Here is a 13,389-nt window from a genome sequence, read left to right on the forward strand (position 1 = left end):
GCATGCCTGAGTGTATTTGATTTGGTTCGCTGTCAGCTCAGTGCATGTTGAGTTTCCCTCTAAGGATTATTTCGGGAAAATTTCAATATATTTTGAATTCAATCAAAAACTACTACAACAAAGTCTTCCTAACGTGTCTTTATGAAGCTTACCTTGTGCATGGGGTACTTTGTCTCAAATGTTTAGAGGTATACAACAATTCTAATTTCCATACAGTGATGAAGCACTGATACTTCATTTAGTTCTTTTGTAGAATTAAACCTTTGGTCCATTTTCTAAAGTTTTCTCTATGTCTTTTGCTTAAATACAACCCTGTACTTACCTTCTGTAGAAACAGGAAAATAAGTGTGATGCTATCCATGAGGGAGATTGCGGTGCAATTAGAGTGATGCCGGCTTGATGATGAATGGCCTTAATGACAGTCCCAAGTCTGAGTTTTTGTTGGCTCATGCTGTCAGCACAGTTTGAGGCTAATTGCATCATTAGAGCTGCGGTAAGCTTGAACATAAGCCTCTCAACGTGAGATTGTTAGGATGGTGGATTGGGATTGGTAACGAGTTGTCAGAAAACGGGATTGAAAAATGCAACCGTGCATTGTGTGCTGTCCCGTCTGGATTCATTTGTTTACTTAACATTTTTAGAGAGAATACATTGGTAGACACTTTACGCAGTCCCACTCACAATTCCTTTTGTGAGGCCAAGATTGAAGATATTTATTGTAGCTCTGGACGATAATGTAATACGGCTATAACCAAAACCATGATAAAAACATACTGCATGAAAAAATTTAACCAAACTAAATGATTTCTCCTTAGCAAAAATCAATCTGTTGGAAATGTTTTAAACCCATCAGCAAAAAATGACTAAAACACAAAAAGCAAATTTTAATTTTTTTTACTGCCTACACATCAGAAAGAAAATACTTTTGAACCAAAGATATCGGTGAAAACCTTTTGTTTTAATACAAAAAAAAAAAAAATCTTCCTAGAGCAATATATTTTTCTTAAATGTGTGAAAAAGCCATCAGTGATTAATTAATACCGAAATTTGGCATTAGGACATGCCCCCCCCCCCCACACACACACACACACACACACAAACACACGTTTCAAAATACTATCCCACTCACTGCAGCCAACTAACAGTTTGCTCTTATCTGACAGAGATCGTCCGGGCCATGACCTATGTGATCAACCAAGGCATGGCAATGTACTGGGGAACATCTCGATGGACGGCCATGGAGATCATGGTATAAAAAAACAAAAAAACAATTTACTCTACATTTGCAATGCAACATTTTGCAATAAATAGCCATTGCTGACCAAAATTAGAATTAGTCTTGATTCTACTAAATTAGAACAAGTACAGTAACAAAGATTGATTTGTTGACATATGAATTAGTGGATGATTGCCACCATTTGGTCAGCCCTCTCTAATCCATCTGTCCCATCACTTGCTTCTTTCCCCCTTTCCTCTCTTCTATAGTGACAAAGAAACAGACTAATGAGTCCATCCGTCTTCCCAATTCTTACTGCGTCTTTGTTCTTGCAGGAGGCGTACTCAGTGGCAAGACAGTTTAATCTGATCCCTCCGGTGTGTGAACAGGCCGAGTACCATCTCTTTCAGAGGGAGAAAGTTGAAGTGCAACTGCCTGAACTTTATCACAAGATAGGCAAGGACTCTTCATTGTCATCCTGTCATATTTTCTACCTTTCTCAGTTCTTATGTTAACGTGCCTCTTGTCTATGGCTGCAGGAGTCGGAGCGATGACTTGGTCACCGCTCGCGTGTGGCATCATCACAGGGAAATATGAGAATGGTATTCCTGAATCTTCCAGGGCTTCCATGAAGGTATGCACACTAATTGGATTTTGGTGAGTTTTTTTTCTCCTGGTTCTTCCACAATGTTAGGTTAATTGAAGATGGATGAAATTTGGAGTGGGTTTAAAAAATATAAATTTCAAATGAAACGAAGAAAAGTTGAACAATACAACCTTAATTTTATGATAAATTATTTCAGAAAATTAATGAAAATGTATTTGAATGAAAAAGTCCCTCTGCCTTTTGTTTTCCCTCTTTCTCGCTATTCTAGTCGTATCAATGGCTTAAAGAAAAAATTGTGAGCGAAGATGGGCGAAAGCAGCAAGCGAAGCTGAAAGAGCTCAACCATATTGCAGAGAAGCTGGGCTGCACGTTACCTCAACTAGCTGTGGGTGAGCCAGACCAGCCTGTCCGCTGCGTTCATGTTTGCCAGAATTATACTATTGCAATTAAAAGCTCAGAGTAAACTAAGAACACCAACCCTACAGATAGAGTCAAAGACATACAATTGTACCTAAAACTATAAATGACCCTATTAACACATTTTTGGAGAGATGAGCTGTCGTTCGATCAACGTATTATTTGTATGTATTTATTTTACTTGTGAAAAAAAAAATCACATTTGCACAGTAAACGGTGGCAGAAAACTCAAATGTAACACACTTCACATCAAGCAGCAGTTTATATTTGTTTAAATATCATAATTTCTGGACTACAAGCCGCACCTGAATATAAGCCGCACCAGCTAAAATTTGTGGGAAATCCTGTTTTCTTCATATATAAGACGCACTGGACTTTAAACCGCAGGTGTTTTAAATGAAATGTCCACATTTCTATTACCTGTATTAACAAAAGAAATCCTCTTACAATATCATAAAAATCATGACAAATCCATAGATAAGATGCATTATAAAATGTAGGGTTCAAATTGTACTAAGTTCATTTTGTTTTTCCTTATTTAATCACTTCACTGGTTTCTTTTATATCAAACAAATTGTTTTAGGTTATTCACCTGACATGTTTCGGCGGTTTCTTCCGCCTTCATCAGAGTGTCACCTAACAAGTGACTAAGTGACACTCTGATGAAGGCGGAAGAAACTGCCGAAACATGTCAGGTGAATAACCTAAAACAATTTGTTTGATATAAAAGAAACCAGTGAAGTGTAGGGTTCAAAGTTTGTGCAAAGAATAGTGGCTTATAGTCCGGAATTACAACACACAATTGATGTATACTGTCAAATTTAAAATGAAACAAAGAGAATCGAAAATTGTATATTTAAACAAAACACATGCCCTCACAAGATGCAGCTTTACATTATGGGAAAGTTATTTTAAAACTCAAACATGGCAAAATAACCAGTTCTAGATAATAAAAAGTATAGGTGTGCCACCAAGTGGGAAGCATTCATGATTGCTGCAGAAGCTCATGCTTCCACCCTGTGCTGTCTGCAGCATGGTGTTTAAGGAATGAAGGTGTGAGTTCAGTCCTGTTGGGAACATCCAACCCTGAGCAGCTCACAGAGAACCTTGGGGCCATACAGGTGAAACCTTTTCCTTTCAGCTTTTGCACATTTTAAAACTGTCCGTCATCCATCCAACGATTTTACTCATTAAGGTTCCGTCCACGGTACTCTACTTTATCGTATATATGTATATTTCTCACTGCCTCCCGGTGACAATTATGTGTCCCCATCCAGGTCCTTCCCAAGATGACGTCTCACGTGGTGTCTGAAATCGACCACATTCTGGGCAACAGGCCATACAGTAAGAAGGACTACCGCTCCTAGACGTTGCTTGTAGGACCACCAAGAGGTCAAGGTTGCTACAGACTTGTCATGCTGCTACTACAGACCTGCTGTGGCCTGCCTGAGATTGGAACAGACCCCGCATTGCATGACTTGGTCCATGTGAGTCGTCTTGCACGGTTTCAAGAGGCTTACCTCAGGTGCAACCTGACAAGCCTCTCATTGATGCTTTTAGTTTAGCTTAGTCAAAGTGGCCTGTTTAGCATCAGTCCGGAACATGTTGCGGAACATGTGGCGCAGCCTGTTCAGGACAGTATTCCTAGAGCAGGCATGAGCATAATTTTGTGCTCTATGGCCACATTTGATTTTTTTTTCAGGCCTAACATGCACCGAGTGACGTTGCTGATTGCAACACAACTGGACAATTGCAAACCAATTGGTGGCACGATTGACCCTGTCACCCCCACTGTTCTAATTGCCACGTTGTAAAGAAAGAAGTAGATTGTTGTAACGGCTGTAGCTTGATTATAATAACACAAAGAGAGGAAATCGGCAAGAAATAAAGGCGCAAGTGTGGATATTTATATATACAATATACACATACGAACTGTTTTGATATGGTGGAAGTCATACGTACTTTCTTGATTGCATCTCTGAGTTGCAACGCTGTTCATCTCTAATTTTTTAATCACAACAAAGATGCTTGACCAATAATGAAAATTTGTTTTAGAACATCCCGCGCGACAGTTCAGTTGCATTTGTTTGCTTTCCTAAGTGTGCAGCAAGTGGTCATACGGGCCACGTCATTAGTAGATGAAGAAAGAAAAAAGTTACAATGTGAATGTAAAATTATGTAAAGAAAAATAGTTATATTTTAATAATAAAAATTCATTTTCAGTTTTGGAATTAGTAGTCCTGCAGTGGTTTGAATGGCAATTCTTAGTCAGTGCCACAATACTCAGTCAGTGCCAGTCCCAAACTGGCATAAACATGTCTGGGTTGTGCCAGGAAGGTCATGTTTTGTAAAAACTTTGCCAAACAAATGATACGAGTAACTTACTGTGGTGACTGCTCATGGGAAAACCCAAAAATTGCATCTTAATTAAGTCAATAATAATTTAGGGACGAACTCTTGATTTTCCCACAAGAATAATTTATGTCGGTAGTCCTCGGTACAATTTTTTACATGCTTTGTTATGTTATTGACGGTTACGTGAATTGAATGAGATGCCATTGATTTGATGAATTACAATTTATTTTAATTCATTAATTTTTTAGGGCAAACAGCTAAATTAATGCAGCAAATATCACAGGCTTACTCTTGGTCATGTGAATGATTGGTGGGTTGGATTAAAGAAAAGCATACATGGTTGTACAGTATGTGTCCCACATAACATAGTCAGCCCATCCATGCTCTCAAGTGACGTCTCTATGTAAGTATGGCGAATGGCATATCAGGAGCATTTCAAGAAAAAGTGCCTTGCATGAAAGTTAAACCTCCATACAGAACAGAAGATCCTGCATTTATCATACTTTGCCTTTCACACAGAAAACAGCAAAGCACGATATTGGCATGATTGAGCTCGTATTCAAAGACAGTGAAGAAAGAAACAGTGAATATAAAAAGTCTTCATACAACTGTTCAAATATATACTGTCTCAGAAAATTAGAATATTGTGATAAAGTTCTTTATTTTCTGTAATGCAATTAATAAAACAAAAGTGTCATACATTCTGGATTCATTACAAATCAACTGAAAAATTGCAAGCCTTTTATTATTTTAATATTGCTGATTATGGCATACAGCTTAAGAAAATTCAAATATCCCATCTCAAAATATTAGAATATCATGAAAAAGTATGCTAATAGGGTATTCAACTAATCATTTGAATCGTCTAATTAACTCGAAACACCTGCAAGGGTTTCCTGAGCCTTGAAAAACACTCAGCTTGGTTCAGTAAACTAAATCACAAGTATGGGGAACACTGCTGATCTGACTCCTGTCCAGAGGGCCATCAATGACACCCTCCATCAGGAGGGTAAGACACAAAAAGAAATTTCTTTAAGAGCAAGCTGTTCACAGAGTGCAGTTTCAAAGCACATCTACAAAAAGTCTGTTGGAAGGGGGAAAAAATGGCATTTAACAGCGGTGTGTAGGCTTGTTTTCTTTTTATATCTACTCTATATGAGTCAAAAGTTTCACCCTCTTGCGGCATTCTCTCTCATTTATGGCTCTGATGCGACTTTCAATGTGGAATATTGATGGGACACCTTTGTGCACTTGTTCCATCTTCTACAGAGGGAGGACATGCATGGAAGTGTAACTTTCTGATTATTTTTATAAGCAGTGTGAAAGGGGCTTTAATTTGAGCATTTTGCCCACTTGTATGGTCCCAAATGATTCAAACCTGCTTGTCTTAATTAATTCACACTGGTTACATCAGGGGTCACTAACCATTTTGAAGTATTTCCTGTGTACTGATTAATGTGAAGGTCTACCAGCTCTACACATAGTTCTGGAATTTGCACAAACTATATTGAATCATGTAATTATTAAAGATTAGTATTAATCAATGATAATCTGGAGACAAGAAATATTTCTTTTTTTCAATTATTTACAATCTAGCATACAGCTTGATTGTGTGCAGTCAGTAGGCCTATATAAAAAGGCTATGTAGTCTTAATATGAACATAGATGCATGTTTTAGTCTGCTGCTTCGGTTTCACAAAGCACAATTAAAACAAGTGGATTACTGCTGAGTCCCCTCCCCTAACCTATTACAAAGCATTTCACGATTCCGTTGGCCAAATGTAAAAATGTCGCTCCCATGTGGCCAATGGAGGAACTGAATGACAGGAGAAGTAAAGCCTATCCTTCTAGGTGCATTTATTTTCATAGCTATTTCCCCCCCATCTTAGTTTCAAGTGAAATTTCACCTGATGGAGCAAACATGGCTATTTGCGTAATAATTCTGACTTTATGTTAAAATGGCTGACACTGCAAGCATTTTCATGGGTACTGTAGTGGCATTTGGAGCGGTAGTTGAATTATCATGTACAATTTATAGAATTCTAGGGTATGCCGTGAAACAACAAACATCCAGAAGCCTTGTACATTTGAAAACTGTAAAACTGTACACTACTGGATGTGGTTATTGGTTAATACAGTGTTTGATGTAAATAGTTAATTTTGACATTGCAATGTTGAGTCACTCATTCTCAAAGTGTATGCTGAAGGACATTCAGGTTGTAACAATGAAACAGCTCACTGGGCTATTTCGTTTGTAAGAAGAAATTATTCATCGACAAGTTACTCAAGTTGACACGTCTGCTCTCGTGGTTGTTCATATGGAGAATATAGCGCCATGTAAATCTGACAATTTATTGGTCTCTATATACCAGTGGCTGTCAAACTGTGGTCAGTGTTTGCACATTACTGTATTTGATCATTTTGTTCCAAATGCAGTTGTTGACAATCTAGGCAGAAAAAAATAGATCAATTAAAAAGGTGGGTGATTTGTCATGTCACTTGTAAAAGGCAACACGGCCTGTCCTACGTAAACAGATTACGTGTGGAAAGAAGACTTATCTGTGGCAAGAAGACTTTGTGTAAACCACTCAACTGTGTGCCTTGAGAGCCCCCAAGGAGGATGAGTTTAATTATGCTACTGTGAGGGGGGACAAAAGTTAATGTTAAGATAGTCGAAGAGACTTGAGTAGTCTGAAGAAACGTTATTTCATTTAAAACTCAAATACATATTTCCATTCTTGTTTATACTGAAAAGATATCACTAATTGTGAATGGGAGCGCAGTGTTAATTGAGACCATATCAAACATATGCGTCTTATTCCACCTGCATACCATTTATCTGTAAATAATGAGATCCAGAATAAAGGCTTTGCCAAAGGAAACAAAGTCTCTAATTTTTTTTGTAGTCATACAGTATCTGAAAATGTATCATCAAAACTAGCAGGCTGACCAAAAAAGAATGAAGAAAATGATCCATCAACACACACACAGTGATCAAATATGATGAGTTGTTTTTTTTAATTGTTACAAAAAAAGATACACCTGAAGAAACAGCCTCCAGATTTTTGATCATGAATTTCATGAAGTTGAAATGTGGTTCCTCATTCCCAACTTTAGTAAAAAGTACTCAACCCAAACATCCCACCCTCCCTCCCTCCATCATCATCATCTACTTGGATCCGGTGGAGAGCAGAGCGATAAGTCCGGAGGAAGCGCCGATTGACAAGATGTAGTTGCTGGGGGGAGGGGGGGAGTGCGTTAAGGCAAAAACTCCCCTTCTTGTTTGTTTGACATAAAATACTTTTGTGCAGGATGATAAGAAAGGATACACAGCAGGGTTGAAGTTCTTGAGCAGGAAGAAGGATGCCACGATGACAAGCACCAGGAAGAGGGTGTTGTTGTAGAAGATGGAGAAGGTGGTGGCCTCGTAGTCAGCTACCTCATTCTTCTTCCAAAGAATCCTGAGCAAATAGAAATAAAAAAAAAAAAAGATATATATCGTGAGAAAGGGACAATGTCGTCTGCTATGTGCATTAAAACAAAAGTACTCAAGTCTTTTTCAGCAGCACATTTTACCTCTCATCTTTCTCTTTGCGAGACATCTTGCGATTGTCAGCCTCGGAAAGCTTCCTGGTGACCTCCCTGGAAACAGCATCCTCACGTTTCTGAGCAACTCTGAAAGGAACAGCAAGGAAAATTGGACAAGAATTGGTGAGAAAGATTGTTCCGAAACAACAGCTGTAGCTGGTAATTTGTGCAATCAAAGCAATCCAATCGCAACACAAGTTTGACAAGTGCCTAATTTATGCCCGACTTGAAATAGATGTCTCCTGCCCCTTGCCTCGAAATAAAAGGACACTTAATGACCTTTGCAACAAACATGACCACCACGTGTCATGGTAGGTGCCGGTAACGCAACACATCTCACATATAAAGTAGACATGGTATGTGTAGAGCTGATGTTGGGGTTAGAGGAAAAAATGTGTTCCTACACTCTGGACACATGAGCAATTGATACCAATGGGTCGTTTTAGCATCAAATTCACGTAATGAAGAAACAATATTTTGTTACTACAGTACACCAATTGAATATTTGTCTGTTCGGTGTCCACGCATTAGGGACACTGTTTATATTGGTCGACGTGAAATACGGTGTTCTGTCCATCTTACTTGTGCTTGAGAACAAACTTGACGTTCTTGTAGGCAAAAGCCACAAGGTAGGTGCTGGCCAGAGTCATCACAGTGTACAGGAATGCAGACTGGACAAGATCCATGTGCCAAATCCTCCAGAACAACCCTTGGAACACACAGGAACCAAATCAAACACATTTCAGTGATTTGCTTTTTATTATCTATGGAAAAGCCTGCCGTAGTAACAGTTATGCTAACGTTATCTGATCATTGCGTTATAACTCACTTGTAGAAAATTATAAATTGTACAAAGATTTACTATCGTGTGCGACGTCTTTTGATTATTTATTTGAAGCTTGACAGTGTCGTGGAGTAGCATTTAGCAATTAGCTGCTGGAAAGTATACTCACAAATGGGGATTGCAGAAACAATGAAAGCATTTGCGTAGAAGAGCGCGGTGGACTTTGTCGACAGGTTTCTACTGAAGTCCTGGAGAAGAAGATCTTCCTCTGACTGCTGTTTATTGTTGACTTTAGGCGCCATAACTGTGAGGAGTGATTGAGTTTCCTAGCTGACTGCTCGGCTGCAGACACAAGAGGACTGACACGTCGCTAGGAGAGCTCAAGAGGGACGCGTCAGCATTAATCCGGAAGTGTACCGCTCGCTTTCTTCTTTGGATTCTTCGCTCAGGAACGGGATATAGCGTACACTTTCAGCGTCGCCCTCTACAGGTAAAACTGTTTATTTCATATAAATGCCTAAAGTCGAAGAAGAAAAAAACTGGCTTGTGTAGTACCTGAAAATGATACTTTAGTAAAAATCCAAGCATTTTAACAGAAAATAATATTGGAAGTAGTCACCCGGTAGAAAATTATTTCAGTAAATCTTAAAATTATCTGACATTTCCTGTATAGCTACATAAAAAAAAAAAGAGTGGTTAGAAGAATTTTGATTGATTGTTTTTATTTAATGTAATTCTATTTTTATTATGGGTTCATATTTAGTTTACATGAGTGGCTTACAGTCAGTAACGGCCCTACAACTAAATAAAAACTGTAACTATAATGAAACATCCAAAATGCACGACACGCACACGCGCTCACTCGCACACGCACGCAAGCACGCACACGACAACATTATTTCATGACTTGAAAGATGCTTAACCTCCTTCTATAAAGTGGCACTCAACTTTCTCTTTCGAGAGGGCCAACAAAGAAATCAAACATTAAAAAAATGACACAGCCTTTCTCTTCTTGGCAGAAATGTGACTTCATCATGACTCATGCGTATTTTTCTGCTAAAGCAACTTGTGTTACTGCAACATCAGCATTGTTGGACTCCCTCTGCAATATTACTTGGACAGAATAGATGCTCTAAGAGCAGAAAATAAACCTGATGCTTGCATGACACATGATTTCAGCAGCCATTCATCAATGCATTCACTCTCTTCTTCCTTCCCAACATCCTGTCAAGTGTACTTCTCTTTTTATGAATTAATGGAGAAGTGTGCCTCTCTTCTTCTTGCTATTCACATTCCACAAACTAGAATTTCTTTGCCACAAAAAACACAATGCATAATGCTTTGATGTCTATTGCAGAGATGGGACCAAGTCACACATATGCAAGTCTCAAGTAAGTCTCAAGTCTTAACCTTAAAGTCTCAAGTAAGTCCCAAGTCATTTTTTTCTTGATCAAGTCACAGATTATGTCAAGTCAAGTCAAGTCAAGTCCTTAAATGCATAATACTTTGATGTCTATTGCAGAAATGGGACCAAGTCACACATATGCAAGTCTCAAGTAAGTCTCAAGTCTTAACCTTAAAGTCTCAAGTAAGTTCCAAGTCATTTTTTTCTTGGGCAAATCAAGTCAAGTCAAGTCACAGATTATGTCAAGTCAAGTCAAGTCCTTAAATAGGTCAAGTCAAATCCAAGTCAAGTCACCTTATTATTGCAATTTTACCCACAGAATCTGATCTTATTAATGTAAAAAGACAAGATATAAGTAACTTTAAGTAACCATCATTGTCCAATGTGTCTAACCTGTTTAAAAAATATGACAATAATTTGGATTTGCACTGTAATTACTGATATTCAGTAAAATACACCATTGAATCAAACAAAAAAGAAATTACCTCATACAATGATATATTGACGGCTCAATCTAAACAAATTAACATCTGCAGACAGTGTCTGACACATTTGAGTTCCAAATATGAAAATAGAATCTGAAAAAAATCTGAAAGAAGAAACACATTAAAGAGCATTAGAAACATTTTATGTTTCATCTGTAACATCTGGAGACACCAGAGCTTACATATCTTGCACGGTGCTGTCCGTCTTTTGCCGTCATAAAGGTAATTACGATAGCTGAAGGTGATGACTCGCGGTACCGCTCCTGCTCCCGCTGACATGTTTGTGCATGTCTGATATAAAGGGGCGTGATTCTCCAATAAACACGTTAGGTACGTAGAGAGGGCAAAACTGATTGATTGATAGGGTAGTGATCCAATTAGGACAACGCCATTCTCAGCCTGCGCTCCTACCGTGTTATCGATATTATTTTTTTAAATGTATTATTAATTTTATATTCAAACTGAAAACGTAAACTAAATAACACTGAAGTCATTCAAGTCATCCTGTCTCCCGAGTCTTTAACTGCCAAGTCCAAGTCGAGTTTTTTTATTTTTTGTCAAGTCAAGTCACAAGTCATCAAAACAGCGACTCGAGTCGACTCGAGTCCAAGTCACAGTGACTCGAGTCCCCATCTCTGGTCTATTAATATGCAAATGTATATGCTAATGTGTTTGGTGCCAGTCTAGACGGCGCCAAGATGGCGCCGGCCGAGACGGCGCCATTTTGGCTGACGCCAAATGTGCATGCTAATGTGCTGGCGGCGCCAGCCGAGGCGGCGCCATCTTGGCTGGCTGGGGCCATTTTGGCTAGCTGTGGCCATCTTGGATGGGGATCTGCAGGGCTATGTGTTTTAGGAGCCAGGTGTTGGTGCACCTAATTTGACATTCAATAGTTTGCGGGAGCCGTTCATGTGCACCTAATTTGACATTCAATAGTTAGCGGGGGCCGTTCAATAGTTTGCGGGCCGTAATCATCTCCAAGAGTCGAGTCGTTTAAAAGCCTGCATTTACTGAGAGCTGAAGGCCGCTGAAGGCCGTATATTTCAGTATATTTGATATGCCTCCAGCATATTTTGTATGTTATAATTTGTTTAGATCGTTTTATGAAAGTTGTCTAAGTTAAAACATGTCCTGACTAAAAAACACATGATACACAGAGTGATTGTGGCCATCTTGGATGGGGATATGTAGGACTATGTGTTATAGCTGCCAGGTGTTTGTGCACCTAATTTGACATTCAATAGTTTGCGGGGGCCATTCATGTGCACGTAATTTGACATACAATAGTTAGCGAGGGCCGTTCAATAGTTTGCGGGGCTGTAATCGTCTCCAAGAGTTGAGTCGTTAAAGCACCGTCAATGTGTTGAAAAAGGTATCTAAAGGAGAGAGGCCAGGTGTTGATGCACCTAATTTGACATTCAATAGTTAGCGGGGGCTGTTCATGTGCACCTAATTTGATATTCAATAGTTAGCGGGGGCCGTTCAATAGTTTGTGGGGCCGTAATCGTGTCCAAGAGTCGAGTCGTTTAAAAGCCTGCATTTACTGAGAGTTGAAGGCCGCTGAAGGCCGTATATTTCAGTATATTTGATATGCCTCCAGCATATTTTGTATGTTATAATTTGTTTAGATAGTTTTATGAAGGTGGCCCGGTGGCGCACTCGGTAGCACGTCCGCCTCACAGTTAGGAGGGTGCGGGTTCGATTCCATCTCCGGCCCTCCCTGTGTGGAGTTTGCATGTTCTCCCCGGGCCCGCGTGGGTTTTCTCCGGGCGCTCCGGTTTCCTCCCACATTCCAAAAACACGCTTGGTAGGCCGATTGAAGACTCCAAATTGTCCCTAGGTGTGAGTGCGAATGGTTGTCTGTCTCTGTGTGCCCTGCAATTGGCTGGCAACCGGTTCAGGGTGTCCCCCGCCTACTGCCCGATGACGGCTGCGATAGGCTCCAGCACGCCCGCGACCCCCGTGGGGACTAAGTGGTTCAGACAATGGATGGATGGATAGTTTTATGAAAGTTGTCTAAGTTAAAACATGTCCTGACTAAAAAACACGTGATACACAGAGGTGTGGTTTGAGAGGGGGGTTGGACCGGCTGTGACTATATTACGGCAGAGTGTGAAACGGCCAGTTCACAGAAAAAAGCTAAGCTAAAGCTTTGGAGTTAAACTGCAAACCTGAAGCCCAAATCATGATAGCGGAGACACCGGTCAGTATACATCTTTGCCGTAAAGGCCCTGATGGGTTGTTAGATGCGCCTAGGAAAAAACCTATGTATCTTAAACGTATGCAGCAGCCTCCGACAGAAAAACTTGAGCAAAGCTGGCATCTGACTCTGAGGGGATTTAAATTTCTTTTCTTCATGAGAAACGAAGGGGACTCTGTACCAGCCAACGCCTGTGAGACAGCCATCGGAGAAGGAGGAAGAATAAGATGGCTCAAAAATGGCCCGCCATACGACTTTTAGCAATTTTCCATTTGTGTCGCCCAGGTCTGCGTCTGCGCTAGAGTTGTCTCGGGTCGACCAGAGTGTAATTG

At 39.8% G+C, this 13,389-nt stretch overlaps 2 protein-coding genes across 5 annotated transcripts in view; one reads left to right on the forward strand and one right to left on the reverse strand.

Annotated features, from left to right (window-relative positions):
- kcnab1a (potassium voltage-gated channel subfamily A regulatory beta subunit 1a) overlaps positions 1-7,753 on the forward strand; it is a 49,057-nt gene extending 41,304 nt beyond the window's left edge. For all 4 annotated transcript variants that reach the window (XM_049725497.2, XM_049725498.2, XM_049725496.2 and 1 more), the window contains 6 exons: positions 1,164-1,249; positions 1,552-1,672; positions 1,756-1,850; positions 2,092-2,212; positions 3,273-3,361; positions 3,518-7,753. In XM_049725497.2, the coding sequence (XP_049581454.1) occupies positions 1,164-1,249; positions 1,552-1,672; positions 1,756-1,850; positions 2,092-2,212; positions 3,273-3,361; positions 3,518-3,607 (602 nt within the window). In that variant the 3' untranslated portion in view covers positions 3,608-7,753. The remainder of the gene's footprint in view (positions 1-1,163; positions 1,250-1,551; positions 1,673-1,755; positions 1,851-2,091; positions 2,213-3,272; positions 3,362-3,517) is intronic.
- Positions 7,590-9,360, reverse strand: ssr3 (signal sequence receptor, gamma). Its single transcript, XM_049725526.1, has 5 exons — positions 9,137-9,360; positions 8,766-8,892; positions 8,172-8,270; positions 7,925-8,056; positions 7,590-7,831 (listed from the first exon to the last, which is right to left on the reverse strand). The coding sequence occupies exons 1-5, from the start codon at positions 9,267-9,269 to the stop codon at positions 7,765-7,767; spliced, it is 558 nt and encodes a 185-aa protein (XP_049581483.1). The 5' UTR covers positions 9,270-9,360; the 3' UTR covers positions 7,590-7,764.
- Between the last annotated feature and the right edge of the window lie 4,029 nt (positions 9,361-13,389).

Source organism: Syngnathus scovelli, chromosome 7 (genome assembly GCF_024217435.2).
Source record: "Syngnathus scovelli strain Florida chromosome 7, RoL_Ssco_1.2, whole genome shotgun sequence".
NCBI classification, from domain to species: domain Eukaryota; kingdom Metazoa; phylum Chordata; class Actinopteri; order Syngnathiformes; family Syngnathidae; genus Syngnathus; species Syngnathus scovelli.